The 18,419-nt window shown below is 34.8% G+C and overlaps 1 protein-coding gene across 1 annotated transcript in view; it reads right to left on the bottom strand.

Moving 5' to 3' along the window:
• Nucleotides 1-1,934: 1,934 nt before the first annotated feature.
• Nucleotides 1,935-18,419, bottom strand: part of SMARCA1 (SWI/SNF related, matrix associated, actin dependent regulator of chromatin, subfamily a, member 1) — a gene marked incomplete at its 5' end in the record, with an annotated part of 28,302 nt that continues 11,817 nt past the window's right edge. The window contains 11 exons of the mRNA XM_010293993.1: nt 1,935-2,403; nt 3,104-3,214; nt 8,399-8,611; nt 8,810-8,928; nt 9,911-10,043; nt 11,644-11,766; nt 14,161-14,274; nt 14,473-14,583; nt 16,052-16,171; nt 16,797-16,945; nt 17,926-18,058. Of these exons, the coding sequence (XP_010292295.1) occupies nt 2,332-2,403; nt 3,104-3,214; nt 8,399-8,611; nt 8,810-8,928; nt 9,911-10,043; nt 11,644-11,766; nt 14,161-14,274; nt 14,473-14,583; nt 16,052-16,171; nt 16,797-16,945; nt 17,926-18,058 (1,398 nt within the window). The remainder of the gene's footprint in view (nt 2,404-3,103; nt 3,215-8,398; nt 8,612-8,809; nt 8,929-9,910; nt 10,044-11,643; nt 11,767-14,160; nt 14,275-14,472; nt 14,584-16,051; nt 16,172-16,796; nt 16,946-17,925; nt 18,059-18,419) is intronic.

Raw genomic sequence — 18,419 nt, forward strand, 5'->3', positions numbered from 1 at the left:
AAATCTGCATAAAAGAACAAGTTGAGATATCACCGTTTTAAGACTTTCCATACACTTTGCAACACAGAGAAACTGGATACACAGAGACATGCAAGTCAAAGAAAGTTAATCAACAATAAACAAAACTAGAATACACTTATTTCAAGACTTAACATTTTAAAATATTCACCCTATGCTAAATAGGAGCAATGGAATACGGTCTAGACCTAGCCATGTAATTCAGCAAAAATTCAATTGGCTCTTCCAGCCTTTTATTTCCCTCTTCTTTTTATTTGTTTTTATAATTCGAGGTCATAAACTTACTGAGTGACACAGAAGCCAAAAAGCAAAAGTAAATAAGGCAACTTCCTCTCTCTATTAATAGCAATGCTCCAGGGATTTGTGATTATATATGTATGTAGCTGCAGAGACTTTTCCCAGCCCATAATTACACAGGATGTCCTTCTCCCAAGGACAAAGCAGGACATCAACTACTCCAATACCAAAAATACTATTTGAAAAGACATTCTTCTTTTCTGAGCAGATCTATCCCATCCAGGTTGCATACTCATTTAAAAGCATTCACTGATACCCATCACTAACCTGCCTGGAAGTTGCACCTCATCATTATCAGACATAACTCTCAACTCATCAGGTGAATCTCAACAGATGAATACCCTTTTTTACACTACAAGTCTTACAAATTAAGAGCCCAGTGAAACAATTAAAAGCTTGGTCCCCAAACAAAAGCTCCCTTCCAAAATAGGAAACCAAATTATCTTTCAAAATGCTCAACGAAGTCATCACACTCATTTTGCCCCAAACCTCAAACAGACTATCAAGTAAGGCTGGAAATTACTCATCAAGCTTACAGAGATCAATCCCAGAAAACTTCAAAGACATTCCAATATATTTTAAATGACATAAAAGAATACGGGCAGACCTCTGTCCTAAGACTCAAGAACTTTTTACGAAGTCCTGAATTTTACAAATATGGAAAAATTTAGCCAACAAAAAGCATGAAATACAAAGAGTTTAAAGAAGCTTTTGCATCTCAAAACACCTCAAACCACAGAAGGAAGCAAACTGCACTAGAAGAAATTTACAAGTAGTCTTCAAGGGAAGCACCATGTGAAGCACACTGTATTAATCTAGACTTGACATTATGAGGGCATGTCTCATTGTAGCAAGGTCCATACTAAACACCAGATCAGAGACAGAAGATTAAAGTAAAACATTAGGTGTCACAGTCACTGTTCTACTGATCCGGGAAAGGCAGAGATTCCAAGGTGAGCAGAAACTATGAACCTGCTTAACAAAGGCCATTCTTGCAAAGTCAAAAAATCATACATCCAACACTTTCATCCCTTCATTAAAATAGAAATACTAAAAAGGAGCACTTCATAACATATCCCCATTGCTTCCGACTGACACATTGAATCAAAGGTAAAAGCAGAAAGTTAGCAGAGATAATTAGAGCAGCAAAGATCTTTTAGCACAAGGCAGCATAACTGAGCAGTCTACGAACCAGGAGATGAAGCATTTTTGTTTGTTACTTAAAGAAGCTGTTAGTTGACTACTTCAGTTTATTAGGCATAGAAAAGTTTTGACCTAGAGGTCACTCTGAAAAACACCTCATCCTGTGTTTAAGCATGTACGAAGCCCAGCAGAAACCAGTAATAAAAGAAAAAAAAAAAGCATAGGTTTTTGCTGGCTTTCCTTCCAAACATTTCAGTGAAAAATGTCAATTTAATGCTGACAGCAAACAAGGATGTCAGTCTAATCAGATTTTTTTTGTTGTTCTGTCATGCTCCCGATCCTATCTAAGTACTCCTCTGAAAAAAGATCTGATCAATGATGAAGGCACAATTATACAAACCTTAACATTCACTCTAAATGTAGCTATGCAAAAAAGGAAAAGAAGGTAGGGAAAACAAAGGTGAAGTATATTTCTCTTCAAATAATTAAGTCAGTTTATTTTCCAACAGCCATATAAATTTAAAATATGAAACAACAATAATACAGCTATAGAATCTAGGTTTTCTTTCAAAGCAGCAGCATATAAAACATATAAAAGCTAAAACCTCAGCACAAGCTTCAAAAGAACAAGGACTGAGTAATTTTGCCGAAGACATGAAACTCACAAAATACAGTACACAAAAATACTGGAATGCATAAGATATAAAGCTACACATTTTAGGTAAAGACAGACATTGTGAAGTATACAAAAGTTGCAAAATTAAACCATGGGATTTGGGGGAGAGTACCATGAATACAAAGAAGTTGGCAATTAATACTTGTAGATGGAGAGAAGAAAGTGGCAGTTGTACATTTAGCATTCAGCTTTCAGGTTCACGACTTCACTTTCTTAGCATCTTTTTTTCCAGAGTTCTCAGTAGCCAAATCTGCTTTTCTCTTCTGTGACTAAAAAGGAAAAAAAAAAGTCTTTTATAAATTCAATGAAATGGCGGCATTATAAAAAATAAATTGAAGTACATGACTAACTATTCAAAAAGAAGGTAAGTGACCCTAATGTATTTTATTTTTCAATTCAGCTTTGTAGGATATAACGGAAGAGCAACAAAAATCGCATATTTAGACACTGAATTCTGCTACCCTTTTTGTCTCCTTAAAATCTTTACGTGGCCTCAATGGTACAGATGCCACACATACCATGAATTGGATGAAAAGATCAGGACTTTGACTTATAAACAATTCTGTTCTAAAGATGACAACTCTTCAAAATAAAAGAAGCACTTCTTATCATTTCTTCTTCCAGGAACTATGTAGGGGAGGAATAACAATCTAATATTAAACTGAAACAAATAGATGACGTAAATATGTAGGTAGAGAGAGGGCAATGCTATGTTTTCTTAAAAAGAGTCTTCCTCTGCTACTTAAACAAAAGACTCTTCTCAAGAAAAAAGAAGCCCCAAAATACTATGAATTGGGAATACCTACATAAAATCTAGGAGAGCTGTGAATAGACAAGTATTTCAGTTTAATCTCTCAATGGACAGCTTATAATAAAACAAACAGTGGCTACAATTATCTTTTTTATTTTCTAACAAAATGTAATTGAATTCTGCCCCACCAGAAGTAAAGTAAGTACTGCTAAACATACTGCTGTAACTTTTGCTCCTCTTTTCTTCTTTTCAGCTCTTTCTTTTTCCTCAATTTCCATATTTTCTTTTTCTATTAATGATATGAGAGTATTACAGCGTCTCTGAAACTCCTAAGGAAACAGAAAACATCCAAATATCTAAATAAATTATACAAATTCTCTTTTTTACATAAAAATGTTCAAAATTCTTGAATTCCAAAATACGTTTTTAAAAACGTTCAATATTCATGTACTAATAAGATTAGCTTAGTTGTTGTTCATCTGTCTTTACCTTAGTATAACCTTCTTTATAAATAGAGATTTATGGAAATATTCCACTTCCTGACAGAAACTTTTCAGGATTGCCTGTATCTTCCCAACTGACACTCCAAAAGAGTGATCCGATCTTTCATCTTGTTTAGATGAAGCAAATTACAGCCTGCCACCACACTATGCCAGATTTTAAGAAAAGAAGTCTTCAAGTATATCTTTAAAGCAGAGATTAAAGGAATCAAAGGTATCTTAAGCAATACTTTTCTGTGGCACACAGACTAGTTTTTTGTGATAAGACACTGTAGAGCTCCAAACTGGCAAAAATCTATCCCATCTTAAATCATGAATTCACTGTTGTATTTTCAATCAAAGAGCACCCGAAAGGTAGCAGGCCCTAAATGCTTTTAGCATCAAGGCTTCCAAGCCACCTGAAAGTTATTAAGATTAAATGCCATGAAGTCATTTATACATTAAAAAAATATTTCCAATACAACTCAAAGTATCTGCATTGCAGTTAATAACAGTTGCCTTGGTTAATAGAACTCATTTGACTTGGACAGTTCCTTGTATCCCATCTCAAAAAAAAAAAATCTCTTACCAAATACATAACAGTACTTGTTTTTATTACAATTATTCAGTATGTGGGAACAGAGACTCCATGGGCCTTTCTTTTCAACTCAAAGCAGGAAGCTTTTTTCTGAGGAAAAAAGGCTGGAAAAATATGTCTTATCTCTATTAAATTCAGTGAAGCAATTTTTGAACCACAAGCTATCCTAGAATTACCTAGTAGCATAAATCTCAACCTACAACTGGTCTATTTGCAATGAAGTGAACAGGTGACCTTTTTGCCCAGAAATTAGTCTCTATTTTCTCAGCATCTGTAACGCGTATATTGCCTCAGCCATCATGTTACATGATGGAAAACAATTCAGCCTGCACGCTTTCTTGATCCTGAACGTTCTGAAACAGTCAAGCATATGACTCATCTTTGAGATGTCAATACCCTCAAGCTTAACCACATTCCTTAAGTTCTATAGTTTCCACAGATTCCTCTACAAAGGATGCTCCATGGCCTTGGGTGAAAGCTGTGTAGTTCAGAATGGACACTGAGAATCCTGCCACCACATGAAGGTCTTTTGCCACTAAAGATAAAATTATTCAGGACATTTTTCTTTACAGCTTTCTACTGGAAACATCCCAGTCTCATGCACGTAGTTTTGCAAAGAGAGTATTATAATGAGTCATTTCTACCACATCCATGTAAAAGTAACCCCACGCCCCATAGTACAGGGCACCATGCTTGTGCCCGGGAATGTGACAGTCCTGCTGGAGCTAAAATACTCTCACTTCAACCAATGAAAACCATCAAATTCCACCCACGCAATAGTTATTAGATAAAAAGGCAATAAGCCTGATAAAACTTGAGTGCAAGCCTTCCAGCATACATTGCATCCCCAAACATAGAACAAAAGAGAGTCTCTGTACCAAAAGACTACGCTCTATAGATTAATAGAGATGATAAAAAGTAAAAGACAAAAGCAGAAAGACAATTATCAACGTCAGAAGCATTTTACATCATTTAAATGCGTACATCACACTAAAGACTTAGAAGCTGTAGGTAAAGACTGGTGACAAGCTGCTCCATAACAACAATCAGCTAGATCTTTTCTAGTATGAGAGATTGGTTTGTGTTAAATTCAAAGACAAACGATAAATCAGAAAGGACTAAGAAATAACCTTGGTCCATTTGCCTAAGGCCCTAAAAAAAATCCTCCTCTTTCCTGGGGAAAAATGATTGCATACATACATAGGTTCATGGTTACATTTTCCACATGGATTGCTACTCCAACAGGCTGTGGACAGAGGATGGACTCAAAAAACAATTTTCTCGGAGAATCACAGAAGCATTTGACATGCACACAGGTTTCTTCTACATCTACCATCAGAAAGAATCTGCATGACAAACCCTGCACTGAGCTACTGAAATTTCAATATGGACTGATCCATTCCATTTTGTTACTATAAAAATACACTTAAGAGTTTAAAATGCCTTGCACCTTTAGCGATGAGATTCTATTCAGTGTGGCCTGATACGTTTCTCTTCAGGATGGAAAGAGATAAGATGTACTTTGCTCACCCCTTCATAGCTATAAAGACTAGTATTGCAATAAATAAGATGGGAGCACTGAACCATCACCTTCTGCATGACTGAAGGCAGAGATGCTGACTTGGGAGTGAAAGTAGTCCTAAGCTCTGTCAACAGGCCCGTATACTCCTGTATTTACAAAGGAGTCATTTGTCTTATACTGAGTAGGGTTTGCAGAAAGGTAGAGAATATGCATAATTTATAACTTCAGAAAAAAGACACGTGATTCACTACTGCCATGATATTCTGCATTCTTCCTGCATGGACAGAAATAAAAGAACAATAACAACTAAACTTAAAAATTTAATCTTCTCTGCCTAGTTAAAAAAAAAAAAATAAATTACAATTTTAAGCACTCTCAGTCTTTTTGAAAAGTTCCATTTTGGGTAAACCATCTGGTTTTGGAATAAATAAATGAAGCAGAATTTTTGTTTTCCAAAGAGAAATCTTCAGAAGGAGAAGAAATAGAAATAGGAATATGGAAGATAAATTAGCTATTTATATGGAATTCAAGAGCCATCTAGTGGTTAGTAGAACACAAAGCTTTCTCGAAAAGCCTGGTAAATCCTTTTCAGGATTATGCTACCCTTTCTATCTTGTTTCATATCAGTTTAAATGTGATCTCAAAATTACCCTTTGTTACATGTGAATTTCAGTATTCTAAGAAATTTTATCCACTTTCACTGAAGTTACTATTTACCCCTTTTAAAGTTTTGTATTTATACTTGGTTCATTATTCTTGCTGTCAAGTCACTTTCCAGCATATTTCTTCATAAAAATTACCAACAAGCTACTGCAAAATGGATCCATAGAAATTAATACTTCCATAAATGTCAGGATATTTGAATACATAAAATATATCAGTGATTGGCAGTTATAAACTACTAAACCATACATATCATGACAATTTAAAACATTTAAGAAAATGAAATGCATGTTGAAAGCGAAAGATTACTTTAGCTTTGTATTTTCATACTATTCTTTTTCAACTAGCAGAAAAACTAAAAATATTATTATTAATGGATAGAATTTTAAGAGAAAACATAAGCAAAAAGATTCACCATATTTCCAGTGCCTAAATTTCAGCATTACACACCACAGAACATACTTCTACATTTTTGCAAGTGATTCCTACCCTCTTTAAGAAGAAAATTACACTGAACATAAGGATCTGCAAGAATATTTGAATTGAATATTTAACTCTACCCTGACTTAACTATATGTCAAAATATGTTGAGCTAAATTTTTAATTTCTAGTACCCATTTCTATGATTTACTTAAATGGATTCCTTTAGACAACTTAAAAGAAACTTGATAATAGACTAAATATTGGAGGTTTCTCTTTATAATTATAAAATCCAGTATTTCTTCAAACAGACATTTTGGCAAGCACAGCTTGTAATTCTTTTTAATTAAGGGCTAACTGCTGCACTATCCAGAAACACTTTAATTGCTGAAATATCAAGTAGAAATTGTATTGCGTGATTATAAGTAGCATTGGGAAAAGCAAATATTCCCACCCGTTCAAATACACATTTTAAATATTTTATCTTATGTTTTATTTATTCTTAGTGCAGTACCCAGGACTCTGAAAGAACATTTTATAAACACATCCTGAGGCGAGGAAATGAAGACAGTAAACAATAAGGCACAGTGGTTCTGCAACTGCAAGACTAAACTACTAAAAAAAAAAATCCAGATTTGTATATGAAATGTAACATTTAAGTTACATGACTGCAGCATAGCATTTAATTAGAAATTTGCTTACAAGACAGTGGGGAGAATCTATGACAGCTGTATAAGGGACGGTGTCCTCCACTCTTTTGTATCAGCTACAATCAATATGGTTTTGTATTCAAGGAGACAGGAAAAAAAAAAATGTTCCAGCTCTCACTCATCACAAGTAAGATGAAGTTATTTCCAGTATTATAAAAAAATTTGGCAGTACATTTTTCCCACATAAATACATTGACACGAACATGCACATGTGTTTCTTACATAAGGTGCACAGACTTACAAATTTTACTCATAAGAAAAAGGAATTGAATCAGGGGAGATATGAGCAAAAATTCCAGGGCAGAGCTAACAGCTTTTTATCATTAAGAGTCCCATATTCTGAAGTTGGTACCTATGTAGCTCATTATTTGCAATCACCAAAGCTTCTGCTAGTGTTATCACTTCCCCCTTAGTGACTAAATCAAAAAGGCATGGCTCTGCTCTTCAGAGAAAGCAAAAAAAAAAAAAAAAATACAGCTAAAATTCAAAGTACTAGTCTACTTGCTATCAAACTTGTATTATATTCTCTAAGTATGAACAAAATCTTCAGAAAAGTAAAAAGAATTTAAGCACTTGCATGTGATAATCCTTATTCACAACTACGAAGTGCATTTTAAATCAATGGCTTCAATGATTAACTTTTACATGAGTCACTAAATTTCCTCATGCTTTTAGATACTAAGTACCAATATCAGAAAAGCTATTCGTTTCTCCCAGTATATAATTCAGATGTTTTCAGTCTTTATTTTTGTCCAGTAAGTCTGAAAAGCAGTCATACTTTAAAAGACATTGTTTGGTAAAACTTGTAGTTTGCAATAAAAGTAACAAGGATATTTGCAAGGATAGTCTACCTCTGCATTAATCCCTTTGGGTAACATGGGACTTCAGCTTGGCAGGTTTTCTAATCTGTTTGTTTCAGCTGTATTGTGTTGTTTGCTGTACTAAGGAAAAAGGTTATTTTAATAAAAACTAGAAGTGAGACTGAAAAACAGAGTTATTCTTTCAGCACTTGGTTCCTAGACTCCAATAATCTGGCACAAATCCAAATTTTCTGTGATGGTGCTTAAAAAAAGGAACAAGATACTTCACATCATGCCTTAATCCATGTAACTGATACCTACCATTGCTGTTCTAGATTTGATAAACCAGTCAAATCTGAACTGAGGCGCATTGCGCACACACTGCCTTAGTTCCTCGTATACGTTTTCTTTGTCAAAGCCCATCTTGTGTAACATGCATATCAAAAATCTGTCTTCCTCTTCTGTGTAATTTTTCCCTTTGTTTGTTCCATATTGAATACGCAGCTGATGAAAAGGTGCTTTATACCTTGCAATCTGAATGCAAAACAAAAATAAGGACTATTAAACATACAATATTACATGAAGGATTTATCACATGTTAGTGTAGATTACTGATACATGGAATACTATCTATGCTATATAAAAAGACAGAACTCCCATCCCCAATGATTCCTTTTCTGAAAGGATTTGGAAGAGGTCAGCTGCCAAAAAGAAAAAACCTGCAATGATTACTTTGGCATCAAGGGCTTTCTTGATACTGATCCTCCGCTGAATTCTTGCCTCTCCTCGTTCAATTTGAGCCATAATCCTCTCAATGTCTTGTAGTTCATTACAACGTTCCCAGAAAACAGCTAAAAATGCAAAACACAATTTGTAAAATTAAAATATTTTTCTCTACTCTTACCAGTTTACTCAGTTGAGGCACTCCAGGAAAAAAAGGAATGCAGCTCGTGGTTCCATTAAATCTTAAAAGATTTACTAATACTCTCCCTTTTATTATGCTAGCCAAGAAATAAACTTGCACAGACCCTTTATTCAATGTCTTTAAAAGTTAACTGTAAGCAAAGGTCTAATAACAACTGTAACAAAGTCTACATTCAACCTAATTAATGTAAAACCCTGAAAAAATTACTTTTAAGGATACCTTTTCGTAACAATGGCAAAACAGGTTATAGCTACTAGACTAACAGTGAAACATTCATATTTCAGTTTTCACTAGCTATCTCTAAGGTCAGAGACTACTTAGTCTATCTGTTATAAAAGCTAGTAATTTGTGGCTTCTCCAGGGACATCTTTAAGCCAGCCCAAAATAAATTCAACACTTTGAAGGGAATTCTTGTGGAGCTCTTCCTTGTTAAGCTATAGGAAGGATACGGCAAAGTTAAATTTTATGAAGGCATTTAGTAAAATTAAATCCAGGGATGAAAGAGGAAGAATTCTGTATAAATTAAAAAGTTCTGTGTAAATACAAAAGACAAAGATACAGTGTACTACCTAAAATAGCATATATATTCACAGCATAAAAAAAAAAAAAAACACTACAAGACACCTTCATGATTCCACAAGACCATGTTGTCAACGTAAATTAACTATGCCAAGTTCTAAATTCTGGCTAAGGAGGGATAAAGGCAGCTGAAAGCATATTTATATGCTGCACATTCAACCTTTTTAACAGAATTAAGTCTTCTGAAAAGAACCATCATGTACTTTAAACAAATTTTTAAAAATTCTTATACACATCCAAATTCTATATCTTGTGATCTTAAAAGAACATGTAGCAAAAATTATGGTGATACCATGTGATTAAGAAATACATTTCAAAATATCTCAAACCTGAATACTCAATGACCTCCTCAGGGGACTTTCCCTCCACCTCACGGGCAATATTGTCTATATCGTCACGACCATATTTCTCATTAGCTTTAATAAACTGGTTAAAATCTCTCTTATTCCAGTTTGTAAAACCCTGTAAGCAGTAAGAGATCAAGAAGGCATTAATAGGTAGAAGGGAAACATTTTGCAAAATTTTGTCTTATGTATGTATCATTTGCTCCAACTGGCAATGCCTCTGCAATGTCACATAATCACAGAGGTTATGGAAATTCTGAAAGACCATTAAACTTGTATTATCCAGGTTTTATTACTGAATCATTAAAAGTCTAAAGAGTTATTTTTGTGCATGACTCCACCTGCATTAGTAAGAGCTTTTTACTCTTCCTTCTTTTTTTTTTTCAACTTTTTATTTGGTGTTTCTCCAAAGAAACAAATAAAATTACAGTAAGCTGTCATTGAGCTTAAGTCACCCTTCAGCAGATACAAGCAACAAATGTCTTAGGAGTATCGGGTGCACCAATGCAAGCGTCATTACAGGTTCTTACAGTAGTGCGAGTATCCAAAGCATGAGCTCCCACTTTGGACATTTACAAACCTTGAACCAGACAAACAGTTGGATGAAAGCACAAGTATGTCAAGAAACAATCTCCAGTCCAAAAGATGCAATCGAATGGAAACTCTATAGCATTGTCAAACAGAAAATCTGTTATGTAGTGAAGAAATGAATCCAAAACTGAACAACAGTTAAGTGAGATGCAATGCACAAAAACATCATCCAAGAATGAGACATTACAATTTAAAGACAGGGAAAGGAAAAAACATCAAGAACAAACAAACAAACACGAAGATCACATGCCTGAACAGCAACTTGTAATGCATCAAGTTTCTTTCATTACAGAAATACAAGGAACTCTGTCAGTTCTCCAGCTGAATAAGCTCACTCCACAATTAGATAGCATCTTTACAAGAGGTCTAATATACACAATACAAATATTTCTTTTTAATCAATAACAGCAGTACTGACATGCATATCAGCAGTACTTAAATATTTCCTCTGCTATTAACAGTCACATTGTGACCTTGCAAATTTCTTCTCAAGGTACACTACATCCAATTCTTTTTACAGAAAATTTTCTGAATCAAAAAAAGCCTCTTACTTTTTGAGACACACCTTTCTCCTTAATAATTAGCTTTTAATAAGCCTACTCAGCAGCATAACTGTCCAAAAAGTCCAGAAACTAGCCAGCAACAGAGATTCAGTCCCAGTATAAAAGGAACATGCCTAACAACACAACTGAGACAAAGTTAATGGGATGTGACAGGTCTTCCTACATCTGTGCAAATACTGGATATGTTGACAGAGGCTTGTCCTCTAGGATTCAAACCCTTTTTGATAAAAAACATGCAAGGTAGATGCATACACAAGAAACCCAGTGACTGGATATCTGCATGTATTGCTGGGTAGTGCATCTACTACTACTGGGTAGTGCATCTACTACTTGCCTCAGAAACATTGCAGACATTGAAGGAATAGTAGGTGACTAGGATATAAACTCGTTCAAGGACAGGAAAGGTCCCTCAAAGCAAAACTAATCAAAATCATTACACATTGTGCGCTTTCTTCTTTCTGTAACGTCAGTGTAGCTTTCCTGTGCATATTTATCATGATTAGTATTTATATTCCATACTAGTAAACAATATATGATGAAATATTTCAGCTGTTTTTATTTTACCTGTGTTAGAAGCTTTTCTTTCTCTTCAGTTTCCTCAGTATTCAGAGGCATAGACTCATCTATCTTTTTTTGTTCCTCTTTTTGTACTTGAGCTGCATTTGGAAGGTCAGGATTCCTGGGAACCTAAAATTGGGTGTATCAATAAGCAGTAGTGCAGCAATGTTATTAGAGAGACTGTACACTTTTCTATCAACCTTGGCTTACAGTTTAAAAGCACATGTTAGCCAGGACTGATATAGTCCACACCCACTAAGCATTTGTTGTCATGGTATAAAAAACCCAAACCCAAACAACAAAAACCACTACCCCACACCTTGGCCACCCTGAAGAAACCAAACCACAATAAAAATATTTTTAAAAATAACTACCAGAATATTTTCAACAGTATCTACAAAACTGTTGCAAAATTGAAAATATTATCCTCCGAGACAAAGTGATTTATCAAATGCTGTCATTTATCTATGCTTGTTCCTTCTTGTCTCACAAGCTCTTAAGGTAAAGTTTATCTTCACCTATAAGTAACAAAAGGTTCCTATTCACTTTTTAAGAAACTTCAGGAAAAAACCCACTGTAGAACACATGTAGATGGTAAAATACATTTTTTCCAGCTATTAAATATTAAAGCACTGATCTGTACAACAGTTACCAAAAGTGTTTTACCTAGATTCGAACCTTACTGCTTAAACCCTTCCTCCCAAAAATAGAACTAGACTTTGTCAAATGTGTGTTAGAACTTTGTAATGCCATGCACCCACCATTTCTACACACAATGACTGGGGATATTGCAAGAGGCAGCGCCTCATCTAGTGTTAGCTGTCACAGCTCACTGGTCTCAGTGGCACTTTTCATTAGCTAAGGATCTGCTCTTACACCCAATGGTTTATAACGTTTTATAACAACAGGGAAATACTAAGTTCTGCCAAGTTTACTATAAAGCTATGCACACTGCCAAAGGACAGACCAGACAGACAACATTATGTCAACAAGGCCTAGCAACATTTTATCTGTCCCTCTCCACATTGACACCAATTTAGTATTTGTGACCTTTAAACTGTGTATTGCAACTCCATACCATGCTGCAGTAAAGAAGCCAGAAACCTGTATCCCGTAAACATTTTGCAGACCTTATGCATTTCTGCAGCAAAAGGCAAAGGAAGTTAAGAGCCGTTTTAAACACCTGGCTAAGAAACTTTCTTGGCTTTGGTGATTTAAGTTAAGACTGACACATAAAGCTTGGTCTCTACCTACTTGATACCTTTTGATATTGTTTATGGCAGTCTTCAGTATTAATAACAAACTCTCTTCAGATGGAAAGTTATACTTCCATTACAAAGCAGAACAAACTTAATCATATTTATCACTTTGGCCACCAGTAAACAGCCATACTAAGTTTTTAAGATAACAAGTACTCATGTTCGATCTATTCAGTCTGACAGACTTCGTTAACAGGGCTGAAACACCTCTCTTTTTACATGCATGTTGTCAACATTAGCAATTCTCTCATCCTTATTTGTTGGAGCATTAATTGAATAATTTCTTTCTCTGAGCTAATTATACTTCCTTTAATTCTTATCTTAATCCTAACCTGCCATCCACATTAAATTGTTTTGCTTCAAACTACATCTAAGACACCTTCTGCTTTTTCTTAAAAATTTATTTTGCTAATATTAATTCTACTCTTTTGCAACACCAATTTCCTACCTGTTGCTTTGTATGACAAGTTTATGTTCTCCAACACATTTATAAGTGATTTCTTCTTGCTGCAACCTGCCAGGATTTACTCAGCCAATACTGGCCAAGTAATCAAAATCAACATCAAAACAGAACCCGTGTTCATAGCTTGTCCAGTAATGTCAGCAGGGAAGAAGAAGAAATTCAGCTAAGGCATAGTAGGGAAAAGGTAAGTCTGTTGTCTGATTTTCTTTTTGTAGTAGTAATATATTCAGAGTTCTCCACATCTTTAAACATTTTGCATCCCAGCAAAATGCTAGGAAAATTGATGTTCACTTTACTTACCTTCATATCAACACAAAGTCAACTTCAATATTACCTTAAGTTACTTTCTGCACAACATATACAAAAGCTGTAATGAAAAAAAATCTTACTCTGGAAGGTGATCTTACACGAGCCAAAAATTATTTTCTCACCTTAGACCACATATCACACTTTTGTTTTTGAGAAGTATATGAAGCATCAGAACTGCCTCTGTTTCTTCTACTCTATTTTATTGTTAGGAACCCACCACAAAACACAAAGCTACACAGATATGAAATTTTTAATGAATGAAGGAATTAATTTACTTTTTCTGTTCCACAGTGGAACAGAAACAGGGGAATAGAGGTTTTAAGCCATTCCCTTCACAATGGAAAGCACTTTGCAAAAAATAAGATCAAAATTATCTATTTTTTAGTTGCAGTCTCATTTACTTCATTTAGCTATTGTCAAGGTTGCAGTAAATCTGCAAAGAGGAATACAAATACATTTTACTGAGCTGAAGAGAAAAAAAAAGTGCATTACCTTATATCCTATAGTCTTACGATAATACAGAATTTCTTTTTCCAGAAGTTCAAATAATCGTGGCGGGAAAAACTGGAAATCCTGAATATTTGGTTGTTTTGGAGGTCGTGGCGCCTTCAAAAATACACAGGTACATTAACATGGTATAAGCCTGATTTCTGTGCAATAAAACTGCCATGATTCAGCAGCAGTGGCAACATATCACTTTGCAAACACATTCATTTTATTACCAGTACATGGTGAGAGCAGGGGATGCAACATGGGAGAGAACAGCAGAACATAAAAAACCCTCCGTACTCGCCAACTTCTTACCTTTGGGACTTTTGGTTCGCTAACACGTAGCGCTTCTCTGAAGTAAGCATCAACTGCGTAATTAGCTTTGCGTTCTCGTTTTGGAGGCTCTATCCATTCCATCATGCTCAGCTACACGCAGAATAGAATAAAAAGATACTAAAGTAACTGTAGGCTTTTCTAAAGTGGCAAAAGTAACAACTAATGTGGCACTGCAAAACAGGAACGTTTTTGCATGGCAAATCTAATGGTTGTGCTCAACAACATGGATATTACAACAGAGCTCAAAGATAAGCTAGGAATTATAGCCGATTATAACACGTATTTGAGCATATAGAAGATAATACACAAGTAAGGCAGCGCAGTGGCATGGATCCCTTTACTGCAGATACCTGAGTAATGTTATGATTCCATCTACCAAAACACAATGGAAGGACTGGGGACTTGGGCTCTGAATTCTATAATATCTTGTGATATGAGTGAATTGCTTCTCCTCTAAGTATCATAATGCGTAACTTCTACAAGAGGCTACAACATCAGCAAAAAAAAAAAAAAAATGTACTTAGCAGTGAATTAACCTTAACTAAACTACTTTAATTAAACTCACTAAAGCATATTTCAAGACTATGTTGTATTTAGTTGGCTTCCTGTAATTAAATTATCAACATGAAAAAAGAATCTCATGTATATGAGATCCCACTCTTTTCTCATCAAATATTTCACTTTTCTAAATGTTTCTTCAAAATTGGTAAGAAACCTGGGTTAATATGGCGTTCTGTAGTTAACAAAGAACAGTTCTCATACCTGATTCCAGATAAGACCTTAAGGATATCTTGACTATACATCCCATACAAAGCAGAGACACAGAGGTAGAATCAGAATAGTTTGGATTGGAAGGGACCTTTAAAAGGTCACCTAGTCCAACCGCCCTGCAATGAGCAGGGACATCTTCAACTAGATCAGGTTGCTCAGAGCCCCGTCCCACCTGACCTGTAATGTTTCCAGGGGTGGGGCATCTACCACCTCTCGGGGCAACTTGTGCCAGGGTTTCGCCACCCTCACTGAAAAATTTCTTCCTTATATCTAGTTGAAATCTACCCTCTTTCAGTTTAAAACCATTACCCCTTGGTAATGGGTAACATTGTGGGACCCTGAGTAATATCTCTTTGGATGATCCCTCTCTAATTAGGTAAATTGTTGTACAAACAGCTCACATTAATGCTTGTGACTAAAAATGTCACTGCAAAAAAGACTTAAGCCCAAATTCCACACATAAAATCATTATTGGGCCTGTTTTCTCCTCTCGGTTGTGTGGCAGTAAAATAATACTGACTACAGCGGCATAGTAGGAGGCAATAGTATTTTAGCTGCAGAAAGGATAAAATTTGAGCAATATTATCAGATTTTACTGTGAAGAAAAACAGTGGGACTGAAAGCTAATTTAATAAAAATTCAGAATATTGATGCTTCTGCAGAGCTAAGTGAATTTTTCAGTAGCTTCTTACTTCTCTAGAATAACTTTTATAGCCATAACATTTCCAGTATTGCCTTTATGCTTGCATCTCTACACTAAAGTCTTAAAGAATTTAAGAAAACTTACCTTTTGTTTTTCTCTATAATCTTCACCTTCAAAGTTGTATAAACTCATCTCTGTGTCCATGGTGAAATTTCGTAGGGAGCTCTCCCCCATTTTCTGCAATCGTTCATTCATTTCAGCTGTCTAAAAATACAGGAAGATACTTTTAGGCTCACTTAAGCTGCTTTAACCTTTCTGAATAAAACAGCTTTCATCATTACTAAAACATTCTCAATGTCTTTTTCAGCTTTAAACTTTTACTTTAATTTTTCTTGTAAGGAGAGACACCCATAGCACTTTTCAATTTTGAACAATCTGACTCCAAGACTTCTGATTAAACTAAAATTACTACGCTGGGACATAGTCCTACAACTGTATGGTTTAACTTTAAAATTTAAATTAAATTTATCCCCAACTCTTTGGAGCTGAAACGGTAGTTCATTCTTCCACAGAGCTGCCTATTCCCTAATAAAGTTCTATAAAGGTTTTCTGTCTATTGGAATTCTATTGGCATAGAATTTTTATCTTTCTCAAAGCCCACAAAATAAACAGTGCTTAAGATACGGCACACACAGTCTGAACTTTGAAAATAATTATAATTCACTAATTCTATTCCTTCAAATTTTTCATAAGCTTTAAAATATATACGAATAGTAAAGTAATAGTTGGGCATAAAAATAGATTTACATAATCAGATTTAATTTATAGTTTGTGCATATATATTTAATGTTTGATACATGTTTAATTTTCTACAAAACTATTCTCTAACCTTCTTTTCACCTCTTTCTAAAATAGTGGTTATATCTTCTTCTGTCAGCTCACTATCTTTGGAAGCAAAAACATGCGTGGCTCCATGCCGGATCATCTGCAGCATTTCATCTTTCGCCAGTTTGTTAGCCTGTTGGTCTATGAGCCTTCCTAAAATTAAAAGAAACATGTTGAAAGTTATAATACAAAAGTTCCAGCAGGCCCATGCAAACAGTGGATTTTTTTAGACCACTGGCAGAACAAGAAAGGAAAACCAAAAGAACCATACAGAAAAAAATACGTTTCACTTGAGCTGAAAACAAACAGAAATTGGGAACTTCAGGGAAAATAAAAAAATAACAACTTTGGATCAAGCCATAACAAAGAATTTTTCATATTCGGATAATCCAAATGTTATGTTTAAGGTTATGTTTAACTCTTACAAAGTTAGCTGAACTTTTAAGATCAAAATCCTATTTCAACATGAAAAATTACAAGGTATTCTGTAATAACCATTAAGTAGTACTTAAGATTTTTAACACTCACTTCACTGATTTCAACCCAAATCTCTGTTTTTCCCAAAATTCTAATTTCTGTCCCAAAATTTCCCTTATCCTATCTCATCTCTTCACAGACCATCAAAATTTTGACCACCATCCTTTCTGTAAGCCCACCCTTTTGGAAATACACACCACCTTCAAAACTCAGCTTGGGAACCTTAGGTTTTGACAAACTATTCTTCCAAGAGCTTCTAAACAAAGACACACAAAGCAGTTTCAATGTTCAGTAAATTCGTATGTGCTAAGAAGCACATCTATATAATGATTTTTGTCTGTCATGGAACATATGTTTCATCTTTTTAACATATCACAAAAACTAAGTAATATCTATTCAGCTTTAGTTTGCTTTCCTCATTTAGCTTCTTAGTATAAGTCTATGCCCACAGTATTTACGAAAACATGATTTTTTTCAAAAATTTCAGCTGAACAAGTGAATAACTTATACATTATGGCTTCTTAGGTTGATTTCGTGTACTGCTATTATACACAAGGCCTGCTTTCTCTCATACTGTACATTTGTACAGTTATTTAACCCATACTTTAAGGGACTGAACAATTCTGTTGCAGACAAACATATATAGCAGTTGATACCTTGTTGTATAACTATAGAATCCAGTCTCAGTTTTATTTCAGCTCTTTCTACAATCCTCTCTTCAACAGTATTATCAGTGATTAGTCGGAACACCCGTACTGGTTTCTTTTGACCAATACGATGCGCACGATCCTACCAAACATAAATCAATGAGTGTTCAGCAACAAAAAACTCACAATCAATAGACAGTTAGCTCGCTATACAGCAGAAACAGCAGACTGAAACTAGCATGTATTTCTTGGTTCCTTGCTTATTCAAGAGTATACAAACACATAAAACCAGTATAGTAATATTTACTTGTATCTGACTACTGCACCTTTTAAGTTTGGGTCATTCTATAGTAACAAATGCATCTACCTCATTGTAAATGAGGATAACTAAATGTCTGTCTAGACGGCAATCGGGAAGTGGAGATACAACAGTATATACATATACACATCTGCACTGCTTTCAAACTAATTCTGTCACTTGACATAGGTATTGAAACTTCGGC

This window comes from Phaethon lepturus, unplaced genomic scaffold (assembly GCF_000687285.1).
Source record: "Phaethon lepturus isolate BGI_N335 unplaced genomic scaffold, ASM68728v1 scaffold15869, whole genome shotgun sequence".
In the NCBI taxonomy this organism is placed as follows: Eukaryota; Metazoa; Chordata; class Aves; order Phaethontiformes; family Phaethontidae; genus Phaethon; species Phaethon lepturus.